The sequence below is a fragment of the Copadichromis virginalis genome, linkage group LG14, assembly GCF_057382275.1.
Source record: "Copadichromis virginalis isolate Kocher_CV1m ecotype Utaka linkage group LG14, C_Virginalis_male_GT1.1, whole genome shotgun sequence".
Lineage (NCBI taxonomy): Eukaryota > Metazoa > Chordata > Actinopteri > Cichliformes > Cichlidae > Copadichromis > Copadichromis virginalis.
Window position 1 is genome coordinate 19273381 of NC_140631.1, and position 16894 is coordinate 19290274.

A 16894-nucleotide genomic window follows, 5' to 3' on the forward strand; every position below is an offset into this window, starting at 1 on the left:
CACAACAGCTGCTTGTCCACCACAGAGGACACTTACTGTTTAGCGCTGGTTTTCTCACAGTCTGTATGATGCTGCCACGCAAGTCTACATACATGCAGCAGCAGGAGCAGACCTTCTGGCACACATATGGCTTCCGTGTGCACGCTGCAAGAACTTTATCCTCATCCACAGTCTTTCTCCGAGGGATGGAAGTGTCGCACATCTGCACAAGACCATGTGCATCTTTCCATGCCCCTTCATGCGTTTCTATCTGCACACTGTATCTGAGTCCTGACAGACTCAATCCCTTTTAAGCATGCTAGACAGTTGATGACGCGTTGTCAGATCTAGCCTTTTCATGCACGTGCCATGAGGTGTTCCACTAATCCCATCATTGTTTTTTAAGGGAGTGTTTTCCACACAGAGATCCATGGTAAATGAAGAACACCAGAACGCTTTAACGCACTTCACACACAGCTGCAATCTCATGTCCTTTTGCTGTGTGTAGACATTGCTGTCAGCAGTGGGGCATTGGCTACAACCAGCTATGTTCTTATCTTATTATTTAACGAGAGACTCTGGGAGATGCTCTGTCAATATTGGCATAGCGCTATAAGATGCAGGTCCCACTGACTTGGCCTGTGTTGCTTCTTTGTGATAAAGAAAAAGTTGACTTACTGGTAGCAGATCTCGGGTCATGCAGTTGTTTTGAACAGAAGAGACCTAAGAAATCCTTTTGTGAAGCAGAAAAATTCTTCTTGAAAATTTTGCTTAAGTGGAGGGATACACCTAATACCAACAACTAGAGGACTACACCTATATTCTATCCTGTATTCCTTCTCTCTCCCCAACTGATCACAGCAGATGGCAGGGAGTTTTTCCTTCCCAAAGTGCTTCTCATAAGAGGTCATATGATTGTCGGGTTTTTCTCCATATGTTTTATTGTAGGGTCTACCTTACAATATAAAGCGCCTTGAGGCGACTGCTGTTGTGATTTGGCGCAGTATAAATAAAATTTAAATATTCATACAATGTGTGTTTACCGTACATAACCTGTGATAGTTTATATTGAATTGGTGACCAAGTGAAAATCCAATGGTTTTAAACTGCAGTATTAATATTGACCAATACTAGAAAAACTGAAACATGTAGAACAGATGGTGGCCATCCTTCACTTGATGGTGCTTAAAAGGGTTTCGAGAGCTGCAAAACTCAGCATGAATCATTTATTACAAGCGGTTAAGTCTCTTTACGTGCGATAGGAGAACTAAAGTGACCCTAGGTAAAGTGCCTCACATCTGTTTTACTGCCATGTAAATGGGAAGGTGGAATTGTTTTAAGTGCATTTTAACCAGAAAATCCCTTAAGATTAAAATCTCTTCTTCAAAGGACACCTGGTCCAAAGGTGCATCATTCCAAAACTTTATTACGTCCACTGACATATTGAATAACAAACATTTCATTAGACGCAATTGCAATGACATATTTGCCAACGAGTCTGCTGTAGAGCTCCAAATAATTATGAAAATTAAATGAAGAAGAAACATCTCCCCGAGGTTAAGAGGCTCATATTTTCTAAATAGAGCATTTGTCTCCTGTTCTTTGCCACTGTGAACATGGAGTAAGACTCACCTGCTCATGGTGTCACCACCTGTTAAGTGTTTTTGTGATTTTCTGATAGATTTCTTTGAAACAACACGACCCCCATCCACTAGTGTCTCTAAGTTCAACCGCTCTCTGATTTCATGAGCCACTTTGGCTGAGAAGCTAATTATTAAAATCAAACCCATAACAGGAATAATTTGCCTCTGGACTTACTTTGGAAAACTCATGTGTAGCAGAAGAGGGATTAATGCTTTTCAGCTATTTTAGTTCCAGAGTTGAAGACCACCATCTGCCCCAAAGGCATTCTCTCTCTTCCTCTCACCACTTCTTTTTTTTTTTTTTTTGTCTTTCCACTTTTGTTCTCCTACGTTCGCGCCTTCACGCTGTCATCATTCACAAGCCGTACCTTTATGTGCTGATACTCCTTCTCTTCTTCTTGCAACACCTCCAGCTGCTTCAGAACAGATTCCTGCTGGAACTCTTCTCGTTCAACCTACGTAGAAATCAAGCAAAAGCATCTAAGAATCTGTGTAGCTTCCCAAGCTCTCCCACAAAAAGAGACATTTTGAGATGGATGGGTTCAACTTTTATCACTTGTTCTTTAAAAAAAAAAAATCACTCAGACATGCTTCACCTTAACTCTGGGCTTGCAGGCACCATTAATAATTTATCCATGAATATCTTTTATTTATCTTTACAAAATGCAGATTTGTGAAGTAGATACGCTCATTTTCTCGCTCTAACATCAAGTGTCGACCATATTTTGTAATTTGAAAAGAAATCATTATTTTGAAGGAAAAATTTAATCCAAGAGCTTTAACGACAAATAGACCAGCCCTGGAGCAAACTGCATTAAATCCAAAACACTGGTAGAGCTCAAAAGAGGAAGCTGTTCTTTTTTGTGTCTAGCAGGCATGTGGATGCAGAGAGTACACCCACTGTAGGATTACCCAGTATACATCAGCATCCCCATAGTTAAAATGTATCGGGGTCTGTTCTCCTCACAGCGTCGTTGTTATCATGATGATATATATACACCCTACGCCTTGACAGCACATATACAACCCGCATGCCTTTCTGTTCTTCCATTACTCATGAAGTGAAGTATTCCACAGAAAATCCCCATACTAATTGCAGACCGCATTCATTACCTGTCCGCCAAAGAGAACATGCAACAACAGGGCCGAGATTCAATATTTGCAAAAGAACATGAGAAGAAGTAAAGTGGAAAGTAGTATTTTGTGACACTCACACTCACCATCAGTTGTTTCATGGAGGTGTGCTCTTCATTTTCTCGGGCTGCATTGTGGTCCTTGTGCACAATCTCCACCCGGATGTCATTTTTTGCCGACACGACTCCTTTCAGATCTAGCATAAGCAGACGCCACATATATCTTAATAAGACGGATAAACACTATTCTGTATTTGTTGACATTATAATTTCCCCCCAGTGCAGTTTGCAGTGTTACAGAATTTAACAGAGATCCCTGGGTTTGTTTTGTTAGAGCTCTCCCACTTCCCGAAGACAACACAAAGCGTTATTAATCACTTGTTTCCTGCCAACACAGGATTATGTTTGTTTTTTTTCTGCATATATATGCAATCTCACATAGCTTTCCTCGGTGGCTCATTCTGTTTGGGACAAAGCTGGTGTTATACTGTCATATAACAAAGTCTTACTTTCTGTCTTAATTTTGCTTGCAAGTTCTCTCTGGTGAGCACAGATGGAGACGGGCAGTGAGGGCATAACCAGGTGCGCTTCCTCTGTAGTGTACAGACAATAGACATGCTGAAGGGACCAGTAGCACAGTGTGGTTCTTGGATAGAGATAGTGGCTGAGTGCCTCTAACCTGAGTCACTTGGTACTGTATATGGGTGGGTGGCAATGAACACGGCGCATGATGTAAATAGCTTTAAATGAATGCAGCCAGACTGAGAGTGCATGAAATGAGCCCTTATCACAATCTGTCTATCTCGGCACCAAAAAAAAAAAAAGATGTCCATCACAACCACTGATTTCATCTCCTATTAAATGTGACACTACGTTCCTGAAGATAACTTGCATCGGTAATTTCTGGCTGGCGATGCCTCCGTGTGTTTTATTTTTATGTAGATGGCCCATTTTTAAGACACCTCAAGTCACAATTTGCGAATGATCCAATTTGTAAAACATTAAAATTAAAACTACATAGATGGACATTTTTTTATGTGCTTGTGGGAAAAAAATGCAGTGCTTTAGCATGCATGCTTCAGAGGCAACACTGGAAAGGAGACGTACTTCTCTGGGAGCGGGTGCAGCAGAACGCTCCGATGGTGCCCATGAGGACAATGACGGCCACGAAAGCTCCCACGGCAATGCCGATGATCACCGCCACTGGGAGAGATTCTGTATAGAGCAACAACAACAAAAAACAAACATGTTCTTCTACAATGACTTAACAACAACATTTTATATGCACTTCAGTGTATTCAGTGAATTCAATGTATGACATGTTACAGGTGAGGACACAACAACATACAGTTATAATGTAAAAGCCACCTTTCTTTTTCAAACACACACACATTCACACTCTCTTCTCCTCCCGTCGTCCTCTTTAAGTCGGATTTTTTACTACCTAGACATTATTCACTGGGCACAAAACCAGATAATTTAAATAAGTACAGCGGTGCAGGAAAAGAAAAAAACCCTCTATGTCGAAACAATAATTCAAACAAAAACTAATTACCAAACCCTTTTGCTATATGTGGAGGTAAACATTATACACACAGTAATATTGTCTCATTATCACACTGTTTGATAACTTTTAATTTACACTCATTTAGACTAATAGACGCATTTAACTGAGGGCTTTTATTTCCATTGTCGAACACAGGAGTGTGTGTGCATTTGTGAAGCGTAATCGTCCCCGTGTGTTCCTTGTTTGCAAGTAGGAAGAGACTAAACCAGCGGGCATATATCTATATGCTCTTCCAGTAGAAAAGCTCCTCATTAAAATACACTTTAATGAGAACCCAAGTTTCCAGCCCACATTTCTGACCTTGCTGTATTTTAAACAAACGCAAACAACCAAGTGCTCTTCCTACACCATTAAAGCCCATTTAATGTCTTCATTGATCAATGTCACTTTCACATAAGCAGCTTATAATTTATCATTTGCGATAAGTGGATAGAAAACACAGCTTCCCCGACAGTAGAGGTGGAAAGGTCACAGATACAAAGTATTCATATTTAAAGAAAGGAAAGAGTGTCTTTTTTTTTGTTTGTTCGCTGTTTTTTAACTGAAGGAAACCAAGTTCCATATTAAATTTTATATTGGGGTCTATGCTAAGAGACAAGAATTAGAAGACATTCACTTAATACCAGTTTTTCTGGAATTTATGTAATCATGACTTTTACAGGGATTTAACTGCAGGAATTTACAGTGCTATTGTTTAGGATGCTCACTATGACCTAAGAATGATAAAAATTGGGATTCGTGCTCAATTTAACATGTATGCAAAAATGCATTTGCACTAAAACACGCATGCGCAACCTCACACGCAACACAGTCGACGACACTGGATTTGGTCACCTGCAACAATGTACATAAAACGCCACTTGGTCACTCTCTAAAAAACCACAGCCACGTGATTTGAATAAGAGGAAGGTGGAACCTGTCGAACCTTGGCTCCCACCTTGTTCCTTAAGGCGTATGATCTCGGTGTCAGAGCCAAAGCTGTTCCACGCGGTGCAGTTGTAGATAGTCTGAAAGTCTGCTGGGACAATGTTGCTCATGGTCAGCGTGGAGATGACGCCCTCCTCTGTGTTCACAGTTTCTACGGTGTAGCGGCCGGACGTTCCAGACTCTAACACCGTTTCCTTCCAAGACCAGGCCTGTAAAACAGAAAAATAAAAAAGGTGTATGTACAATGTTACTCATGATTATTATTATTATTATTATTTACTGTGGAGCAGGTAATTTTACTCCAGGTGTGTGGATCTTTGGTCTGGTACACAGTCCAATTATTAAAGGTGACCAATCAACCACAGAACACTTCACACAGTTGATTTGAATCCTGCTGGTCGATGCCTGGATTCACAGGAAGGTATTGCAATGTGGGCCTAGTCGTTTTGTCATTCCACCCGTATGTTCACGGCAAGCTCTTTATGCTATGTCAGCACGCTTCTCAATAGAGAAACATAATGACCATGAAAAGATCAACCTAGTGCTCTACGATGATACGGGGAGCGTTTGGGATGTTTTGTTCTGTTACAAGGTGGTATGAATTACTGATATCAGCGTAGAATGTTAGCTCATTTTGTCTGGTGAATAGCTCAGTGATCCACAGAAGTCTAGAAGAGGCATGAATAAATAGGAATCCATTCAGGATATTCAATGCTTCTGTGGCTGGTTAAAACTCTTCTGAATGCTGTGTTAAGGTTAAAAATGGTGGGATCAAAATTGTGCCTGTTAACTGCCCATTTGTTGCTGTTGAGTGCTCAGTGAAATTTCTCCTGGATCTATAGACCGAGCTAATGTCTAAGCAGTTTTCTTTTCATCGCAGTGTTTGAATCACAGTCCTTTTTGCATTTGACTATTGGGAGACAGCATGCAGCCACTTACACAGAGGTGCGTGCTGTGAAACAGAAGAATCTGCAAAGAGGTACTGTGGATATTTTCAGTACAAAGAACAACAAAACAGTCTGAAGAATTCTCCATTAAAAAAAACTTGGATCAGGTCTGAAAAATAACATTTTTTTCTTTATAGAAGATGGAGTGCAAAAATGCTGGAATTCTTGCGTCCTTTAGCACATTTTGCATGCAAAACAAAAATATTTGAAATATAAGTGAATTCCTTGTCTTGGTTCTGTGAAAAGCCAGTATTGAAATAACTTTCTTTTTTATTCAATGGAGAAAAAAAGTCCAATTCTGAGTCTGTTCTGTGGATAGAAATGCAAAACCTGCATCATGTAAGATGTGGTTAAGTCGAGTTTACTCTTTAGACCTTGATTATTTTAATTGTAACTGTAGCCTCGTGAAAACATAAAATAAAATACACATTGAAACATATTTTGAGCCGATAATATGTGAACTGATGAAAAATACATTTTTAAGCGAGAAGCACTCGGAGAACTCAAACCTCCTCCGAGAGTGTTCACTCGGTTTTTTCATTCTTTTCAAGGAATATTTTTGTATATTTCTATATATTCATTTTGCTTTCTTTGTTTTTCAAGAAGTTTGTAGCGCCAATACTTTCTTTGAAGATATAACATATGTTGGGGTCAACTTGAAAGAAAGGCAGGCGTTAAATGTATACATGAGGTCAGAGGTCAAATGTGACATGATATTTGGATGAAAATTATAATGGGATACTCGAATCCCCATATACAATATATATCATTTCCTGAATGTTGCGATTGCACACAAAGGCAGCAGAATTTTAAGTATAATTTTAAAGATAAAAGACATTTTAAGTACGTTTGACCCTATTTGATCTTGAAGAAGAGGTCGTAGGTCCAAAGTAACATGATATTTAGAATCACCCTATATCATTCCCTATATATCAATATGCTCTCAATAAAAAACGATGGCATTAAGAAACAGTTTTAAACAGCTCCGACATGATATTTAAAATCATTATAGAGGTTCTCATGTTGATTTAATGCATTTATTTCTATGAAAATTTAACATACATATACAAAATAATCAATATTTTTTCAGGGGGTCTTAATACAGAGTGTATTGGTTTTTGAGGTAATATTTAGATGTTTATTTTGAAGTATAAAGCATATTTATTTATGCTGGATGCAGAGTAGGGAAGAGAGATTTCTATTTTAACAAAAGCAACACCTTTAACTCGGAGCCTTGAGAAACATACAATGGGGGAAACAGGTGTGAAAGTCAAAGTCCACCATCACAGTATTCAAACTTTGAGGTTTAAGCTTCAAGACTTTATTCTAAAAAGACTCAAATCAATGTGTTTGAATGACTGCACAGTGTAAAACCAGCAGTTTTGCACGGTATACAATATGGACATCTCCTTGCCTGGTTCTATTTGAGGTTTCTTCCTGCCAAAAAGGTTTTTTTTCTTCCCACTGTCGCCAATTGCTTGCTCATAAGAGGTTGTCTGATTTTACCTTCTTTACCTTGCAAGCCGTGAACTGATTGATGGTTATGAAATAAAACTGTACTGAATTTTTGTTTAAATGAAAACAAAATCACTAATATAACTAAATCAACAGTGACGTTATTGAGTTATCTCACAGTTTTTAATAGGCCCACCTGAAATAAACGCGGTATTAATAACACTGCTGGTTAATGTTGAGCATTAGTATAACAAAATACACATCAGATGACAAAGTACGGCAATTAACCACGCTCATACATGCATGCACAATATGGATACTCATGCAAAGCGCGCTTATTAAGTGTGTTTACATTGTACGAGCGCCATAAATCTTAACATGATCAGCGCAACACTGCTCACATGCGTGCATTAAATGAGAACCGTAGGATCAAGAGTATATTTTTAGGATCCTCTTTTATGGCAAAATACTCAGAATCTCAAGTATGTGAGCTAGACAGTCCGGATGCACTTACAATGCGGTCCGGCGGAGGTGTACTTCGGATGAAACATTTGATTTGTCCTTTCTCTCCATGTAAAGCTTGCTGAGTCTGTGTGCTTGAGATAGTAGGCGGCCCTGAAAAAGAACAACCATTAAAAAAAAAAGTTAGAAGATGAGCCACAGAAATTGAAACATGAATAATTAAATTTAGTTTCAGGTCATGTGACAAATCCTCTCAACTGAATTCTTGGTGGAAGATTATATTCTAAATGTCTCCTATTATAAGCGGTAACACCTGAAGTGTTCTGTAATTTGGGACTCCTGAGGAAGATTATATTGCTGTGAGATATGAACTTGCCTCATCCCTTAGTACAATCTAGCCAAGGGCACACCAGGACTGAACAAAGGGCATAAGTGGCAGCTTAGACTTCATTCTGGATAGAGAAACTGTTGATTTATGGCTGGCTTGATTTCTCCCGCTGAGATAAACGTTGTTCTTCGAGTGTAATCAGGACTGCACAGATGGAAAGAGAAAATGCCATTGTGGGGAGATAACACCCCTTGTCACAGTGTTTCACCTCAATCAATGTGCTTGCAGCAGAGTTGACCCCTGAACCAATAAGTCATCAAATAAACATTTAAAGCCAAAGCTCGCTATAGTTGCCCAGAATGACCTCTATAACTGAACTAATCACAGTATCGATCAAGATATTGTAAAACAATATCCAACATTTTATTATATCGAACTGTATTACGGCCTTATTATTGCAGTCAATTTTATAACCATCAGCTGACATTCTGTATAATCTGATTTTCTCAAATTGAGCCTGATCAAATGGAATGGCTTTATTAGCATTACAAACTACCCAGGTAAGGCAAGTTCATTCAACAAGTGCTGGGGCTACTGGACTTCAAGCCAGCATATGCTAAACCTTGGTCAGGCTACAAAATCTTGCCTGACAAGGGCAGCTCAGCCTAAACGACTGGTCTGCTTGCCATCTGGTCTTGAGGCTGCTCACACCAGGTGACAGCACTAATATGAAGACAAGCTGTCACACATAACCCAATTCCATCACTCATGTGATATTTCCCCCTCCTTTTGCCCTGAACTCACAGTGAGTAAAATTGGTAGAAAGGCAAGGTACCGAGCCTATGTTTTACACTTACAGTGTGATATTTAAAGACTAAATCAACCTGTGGAGGGAATATATGTTTGTTTCAAGCACGCCATACACATTAATTTCCACATAAATTCTTTTACAGTAAACTAAGAGTAGTATGATGGCAGCTGGTAATAGCTTCTTTCACAAATTCAAACCTTCATAATGCTGTTTGAATGTGAGGTGCTGATAACACTTTTCTCTCCTCTTAATTAGCTGCTCCCACCTTCAGTCTGATATTTCAAATTTGAATATCTTCAAAAGACAGAAATCCAACCTGACTGAAATAACGGGGCATGTCTGAGAAAAAAAAATCGCATTCACTAAAATCATCATCCTTGACTTTAATCATGTTACTGGGGGAAAAAATTCCCAACATCCCTGAAATTCTTTGAATTAATTTCACTTTATAGTCCTCTATAGTACTTTATTTATTTTTATAGTGAATTTTCTTTTCATAGAGTGGACATAATTCACTTAAAATCCCCCAAAACAAAACAGCAAAAAATAAACATGATCACATCATTACAAACTGCATAATTGCTTACATCCACCTCTGCTTCCTTGCTTTTAAAAGCTGGGTTATTACAGAGATGCTCCTGCATAAATAGCACTGGTAAAGGCTTCCATCGGGTCCTTTATATTTGATTTAAAAAAAAAAAAGCTTTTAAAAAGCTGTTAAAATCAAGCGTTTTGTGACTCTCTTGTGATGGCTAAGGTTAAAAACATGGGTTTGAGTTTGAGGGTGTGGCAAGTGAGGTAGCTTCTTGATTAGTGAGACAACTCACATCCCCGCCGACTTCCCTCAAACTCCCGCTCTCAGCCATCTCTCTGACGATACATAATTGCAGTTTATTACCTGTCTCTTATTAAAATGAATTAGCATTTTAATGAGACTTTGCCAGATGGTGTCTTGGTATGCTACTGGAGGATGCTGGAAGGCTGCTACTGCTGCATGCTGAATGATGCAGACACTTTAAGAAAAATGGATTGAGAGCTGCTCCTCTTCTTTCACTGCTTTGCCAACATGGAATGATAGTATGAATGCGGGATGTGTGTTTCACAGTCATAATAAGGGGGTTTATATGCATGATCTATATGTACTAACCTGTTATTACAAGATGGAAATAAGTATGTGGTTAGCATGGACTCCAACTGTCAACGCACAGCAAGATCAATTGCTTGCAGGCTGCAAAAGGGTGGTGGTAGTGACTGGGGAGGATCTATTCTATGGATCAGAGCTGCAAATGAGAATTATAATTAGATAGCTTTATCTCACTGGCTCAGCCGGGGCTGAAAGTATGTGGGTGTGTGTGTGTGTGTGTGTGTGTGTGTGTGTGTGTGTGTATATGCCAGAGCGTGTGCGTAAAAAAACGTGTTTGCTGCTTGCACTATGTGATCAGAGCAAAAACACGCTAGTAGCTGAGAGGTGGGTGGCACTACAACATCAATGGTAGCAGCAGGGGAGGTAATCAAAATGTTGGGCACAATGTTTCACTCATTCATTTGAGGAGGTGTTAACTCTAGAGTGGACATTGCAATCTGATTACACAATGTCGGTGTGGGTGTCAAAATGCCAGGGCTTCCATTTCCTTTCAAAACTGAGGCATCCGCTTTGAACAACAGCTTGACATTTCCTCTCTACCTCAGCGCAGCTCTTCTGATTTCTCTGTTTTCTTTTGTGATGAAAGAGAGCACAAACAGCTGCAGGGCAAGTGAAACAGAGGAAAACTATCTGATATGGTCACTGATGGCTGATGAGTCCCCACTGGAGGGAGCCTGTCTATATTTTCCAGCTGTCGCGAAGTCAGCTCTTATAGACATTATACGAAGAAGTCATACTTGTAAGAGCTGCGTCACACACTGCAGTGTGACAACACAGAAGACAGTAATCAGACACGGTTGTGAAGAGAAAGTGACTATATTGTTATATATTGACTAAATATTGTTATTAAGCTGGTTATTACTGGGAGTGACTGTGCTTAGAATAATCCTTCTGCTGTTCCACCTCCAACTGCACTATATCATAGTGTAGTGCAGTGTAGGAAAGATAGGTCACAAATGATTTCATCTTCATCCCTGATTGGCTGAGGTAACCATCATATGTAACTTCTGCTGAAATACAAATTTTCCTGGCCTGAATCATCTGACAGCTTCACCACATTAGCCTGCCCTGCTTGAATACATCTTTACGACAGGGACCAGACTGTATATTCTCCTTTCTATTCCTGCATGCAGCATGATCTATACTGTCTCCACACTCTGCTGTGAACACACATTTACAGTAATAACTCAGCATCACCACCACAGGCCACGGGCGCTTGTTTTATTTTCTGGCTACAAACAGTGCATTAACGACAACTGCAACTACAATCAGTATGCGCTAAGAGAATCTTTAAACATCAACATAAAAAATCTGGTTCAGCCTAAAAAAACACCCCCAAAACAGATTACAATTCTACACTCGAGAGCATCTTGCTTGCCTTGTGCACATAAGCATTTATTTTGAATGAAAACAACAATCTTGAAACGATCAGTCAACAGTAACACTTACTGTTCTTATGGAAAACACTTTTGAAGAGTGAAAAAACACGTCAAGAATGAGGATGGGATTGTTTGACGATGCATCTTATTTGTACTGAATGGACACACAGTGAAGGAAACGAGCACTCCACGACGCTGACAAAGACCTAGTTTTTCTTTACGGTTTTAACCTAAAGTTACCGTCGATGGCTTTGTTGAAGTAATTTTAAAAGTCATCGTCCTAATAAGTTTATAATCTGGCACAACCACATCAGCTCCAGCTATCACATGGGCACACACACACTTTCAGTACATACACTGCTAACAATTTCAGCAAACTGTGAGTTGCAGCAGGACATGAGTACTGCGCTGATCGTTTAATTGAAAAGTGTTTCAAAGAGTTCTGACGCTTAATTTATCTAACCGCAGCTGTTTTTAATAGGTTTATAACATTATTTGAACAAATGATCACTTAACCTGAAACAGCTTTAATGTGAATTAAAATTCAACTTTCAACTTGCCTATGCAAGTTCCACTTTCCATCCACCCATCCTATGGAGCTGAGAAGAAGAAGGACAAGAGAAAGACTACAGGGAAGATTCACAGAGGTGGTGAACAAGTTTTTCTCTTCCTTCTACACTGGCTGCTTTTTCACTCATTTTCAGTCCAGTCCTTGTACCTGACCATTTTAAGAGCAATGTTATTTTGTTTGATGATGAAGCCACCTATCGTCATCATCAAATTGAATCATTCAAGCATAAGAAATGTACCTAAATGTACCTAACTCAAGGGATGAACCAGTTATGTGGTTCACATAACAGATAACTTAGCCAAGAACCGATTTTAAATGGTATCTTTAGGTAAACTGTTATTAAGAGCCGGTTGCAAATACACATCATATGTTCTCATTTCTTTAATTAAATCCATTAAAAATGCCAAAGATAAAATAGTATTTTTGGACCAACAAGATTATTGTGCTCCAGCTGAAAGCCTGGTATAGCTCCACATTTTGTATGTTTCTGTACTGAATGCAAGGTGTCCTTAAAAAGAGCTGTGAAAACCAGAAAAGTAGAGAACAACAGAAGAAGTGGCAAGTCTAAAAAGCAGATGAACAGTATCTGAAAGACGTATCCTTAAGAAATAGGAAAGAAAATAAAGCAAAGACCTGCCACAGAACCTGGGAAATGCACCTGCTCCTTCATTTAATCCATCAACTGTTCACTGAAGCCTCATCAAAAATGGTCTCAGTGGCTGTCAAGAAGCCATTCTTAAGGAAATGAAACGGGGAGAAAAGGCTGAAGTAAGCCAAATTACACAAGTGACAGCATGTTTTATGGTTTGATGAACTTTTGGTTCGAATCATCAACAATATGTACAGAAGACATCGAAAGAAAGGTCTCTACACGAATCTGTTAAACACAGCTGAGCCTCTGTCAGGGTATGGGGCTGCATGTCAAACAGTGAAATTGGGGATCTTGTTAAAATTGATTTTATTCTTCATTTTTAGAATGACAAACAAACTGCCAATTCATTAAAACACTCTCAGTTGTGGATTGGCCTCCCCAAAGTCCGGACCTCAACGTTATTAAAGCAGAGAGGGATTATTTTGACAGAGAACATAAGAAAAGGCAGCAGAAGAGCCTTGAATGTCCATTAAGGAGCCTGGAGAACTATTCCTAAAGATTACTTAAGAAATGACAAGAAAGCTTTCCTAAGAGAGTTCAGGCTGCGCTGAAGAATAAAGATACCAAAAATTGACTTTCAAGATTACTGGCATTGTACAAACTCAGTTTTTGGACTGTAGGTTCTATTGGCAGTCATTTGCACGCGGGGTCTTGAGGAATCTTGAGGGGTCGGTCAAGACTTTTAGACAGTACTGTACCTTGAAAAGGTCACAAGTTTGTCACAATACTGACACAGAGACACATACAACCATTCCCACTCACATGAATCAACACTAATTACACACACGCATGTGTTTGGACTCTGAAAAGAGACCATAGAAATGGAGGAAACCCATGCAAACATGCAAGCTAAGCTATGTTTTTGCAATACAAGTAGGATAACGCAGATAAGTGTCCCAGTTTTTTACTCAGTACCAGAAACAACAAACTGATCCTAGTGACCAGCAGAAGACCTGACCAAATTAGTGCTCTCCATATAAAAAGTTAACTACTATAGAAAATAGATATTGCTGCACATTATATTCTAAAACAGGTCACATAGTTACTAAAAGCATTGCAAGATGGCCACAAGCAGTCAATAACCACACAATATAACCACACTTCCTTCCATTTGTTACTCTACTCCTATCCTTGCTTCTCACTTTACTGAATCTTCAGAGCAAGATGTCTTAACAATTGTCCCCTCCCTGCACATAATTGACACATTTGAGCTAGTGACTTCAAAACTGTTATGCTCTAAAAATCATAAAAGCCCGCAAGAACTAGCTTGAACTTTTGAATGAACATTCCTGCTTGTACAGTAAACCTCACAGTGAGGGTATAAAAGTTTTTTTCCCCCTACATATGAAAAATAATGTCTGAGCTGAGCAGAGTGAGTGCACATCAGGGGTACACATAATGGGAAAAAAATGAGTTCAAAGTCTTGCAGGAAGACTTGCAGATCATATCTCGCCAAGCTTAAATGTAGCCGGTCAGATAAAATATGCCGCATCTTAAATGTTTTCCTCTTCGTTAACTTGCACTTTTCTTTCTTATGTGGTGTCACAGCTAGTTTAAAGAAGGTAGGAATGCTAATTAACTTGGCACATAAAGACTGTCTAGGAAGAGAAACGGCAGAAAAAAAAGATCTATAACAACCCATTGCTCTGTGGGATATTGAGGGATTCTCCGTCCCTCTCTCTCTCCCTCACTGTGGTAATGGGTTTTCTCTCCCTGGGCTGCCCAAGTACTGTATGTGTGTTGTTATACATATTAATAGCCCAAAGGCGCACACATGCCCACAAACACAAACACAGACCACACATATACGTGGATATATATTAATTAATATGTACTGCCTGAGTATATAGCACTTAAAAGTTAAGCTAAATCCTTTCAAGCATGTCAGATAAGTCACCTCCTTCCAGTTTCTGCAGAATGGTCAAAAATATCATGCAAATACTGTAACTACACACATGGACGTGTCTTCTACTCTTCCTCGTATTCCCATCTACCTGACGACCATGTATGAAAAGCTGAGGACTTATGTATTCTAAAAACGTTTGTCTAGAGTAAGCAATATGTATCCATTAGTGACTTAAACAGAAACTGCCTCCCCTGCTAGCTGTTTGATTATAATTAAATTACATTCTTCCCCAGGGAAAGCAAAATCCTCATGTCTATGTGGTATGCCACAGTGGGAGCCGGTGACACAAAGCGACAGAGGGAGAGACAGAGGGAATGACAAATTATAAACACATGTAATTTAAACGATGCCGTTAAGGAATCAGGAGATAACTGCAGGGAAAACAAACTGCAGAGAAACATTCGAATGTGCAGCAGACACTGTCGCATCATGAATACTGTAAACATTCACAGCATTGCTCCTTTTTTGGGGGGTTTATTTGTATATATATATTGTGGCCGTCTGTGCAAGACAAACAAACTAAACAAACAGAAAAAAAAGTTGTACAAAAATAGTGCTAATTCGTTCGTTTATTCATTGTGAGAACCGGCCGTGCGCTTTCATTGCTGTTCGATGGCAGGATGATAAGAGGGAAGGAGACCTTATGTATCAGCAGTCGAGTCGTTGTCGTGGGACAATCAAGGAACCTCGGGAGACAACTTGGCACACGCCACCTCTTCAACCACAGTGTTTGCGCTTTCGCGAGTTTGACAATCTGATTCGCCTCAAGGTCTGGGTAAGAAATGACTCGGGATTTCTCGTGTGGTTTTGAAAAAGAGATGAATTTCAATTATTCAGAAGGGTAAAAAGGAAGGAGGCTTTGAATGTCAAATAACAATTCGGGCAAAGAGGTGGTGGGTAAGAAAAAAAACAACAACAAAAAAAACAAGAGAGAGAGTGTGAGAGAGAGGAAGAGAGATGAAGAATATGAACAAATAAAAGACTAGAAGACATTGGAAACTTACTTGAATTAAGTCTGCAGGCACTGAATAAACATGCTATTTCAGCTTTGTTCCATGTTTCCCAGTGTGCTCTGAGTTGTGTTGTAATCTTTATTAAAACAATCCGTCTTCTTTCTCTCGTGGCAGCATTTTCACAAAGAACACAATCTCCACAGATGCATGAGCAGAAACGAGATGCATCAAGATACGCCAGCACACTGGATATGGTGGATTCTGTTTACATATTAAGGCTGCAGAAAAGATGGCAGTATATGTTCAAAAGGATGGGAGAGAAAAGAATTACACATGAATTTTCCTCTTCTCTGCCTTGATTCCAGCTGAATTCCTGGCTGAAAATGAGGGGGGTTCATTGCAGTTCATAGAAAGTCATGGTTCTGATCTTGTGCTGGAGGGAATGCTGGTATCCCATTCTTTCTGATATGCAAAACTAGCGTCTGGATTTTGAAAAGAAAATCTTAAAACACACTGTTTGCTACTTGATGTATCTTCATCCCCAAATGAGCACCAGTGTTGCTTACAGGCAAACTCTTTTGTTAGCTTTCAAAATGTGCATTGACACACTGTGAGAATTAACTCAACATCATCTCGTTGCCGGCATTGTAAAGCTGGATTGTTTTGTTTGGGGTTTTTTCTTGTTTCTTTTTTCCCCCTTTGGTTTTGCACAGGTTTCTTTCAGATGGACAAGAGGGAAAATAAGAAACATGTAAATCCCACAACTAAGAACCTCTGCCACACCGAAGCATGCGCCATGAATATCAAGCACTGGTAATGAAGTCATTTGTTTGAGAGTTGCCAGGTCTCCCACCAAGGCTGGTATTCATTAGTCAGTCAGTGCCTCAGAAAACACAGCTTCCCTGTGACTCACGCAGAATATAATTAGCATTTAAGTACATTTCACCTGTTTATGAAACGTGCGCCAGATCGTGAAAACACAAAGTCTGGGTTTTTTTTTTTCCTGTTTCATCAGCTGCCACAGTAATGATAGCTAA

At 39.4% G+C, this 16894-nt stretch overlaps 1 protein-coding gene across 5 annotated transcripts in view; it reads right to left on the minus strand.

The window, feature by feature from the left end:
- Positions 1 to 16894, minus strand: part of kirrel3b (kirre like nephrin family adhesion molecule 3b) — a 169729-nt gene that overhangs the window by 7737 nt on the left and 145098 nt on the right. For 2 of the 5 annotated variants that reach the window (XM_085429765.1, XM_085429764.1), the window contains exons 11-16: positions 8166 to 8266; positions 5260 to 5458; positions 3863 to 3970; positions 3265 to 3348; positions 2837 to 2952; positions 1991 to 2077 (exon numbers count right to left, since the gene is read on the minus strand). In XM_085429765.1, coding sequence (XP_085285891.1) covers positions 1991 to 2077; positions 2837 to 2952; positions 3265 to 3348; positions 3863 to 3970; positions 5260 to 5458; positions 8166 to 8266 — 695 coding nt within the window. Of the gene's footprint in view, positions 1 to 1990; positions 2078 to 2836; positions 2953 to 3264; positions 3349 to 3862; positions 3971 to 5247; positions 5459 to 8165; positions 8267 to 16894 lie in introns of all 5 variants that reach the window. The other 3 variants (XM_085429763.1, XM_085429762.1, XM_085429766.1) reach the window with 2 other exon arrangements.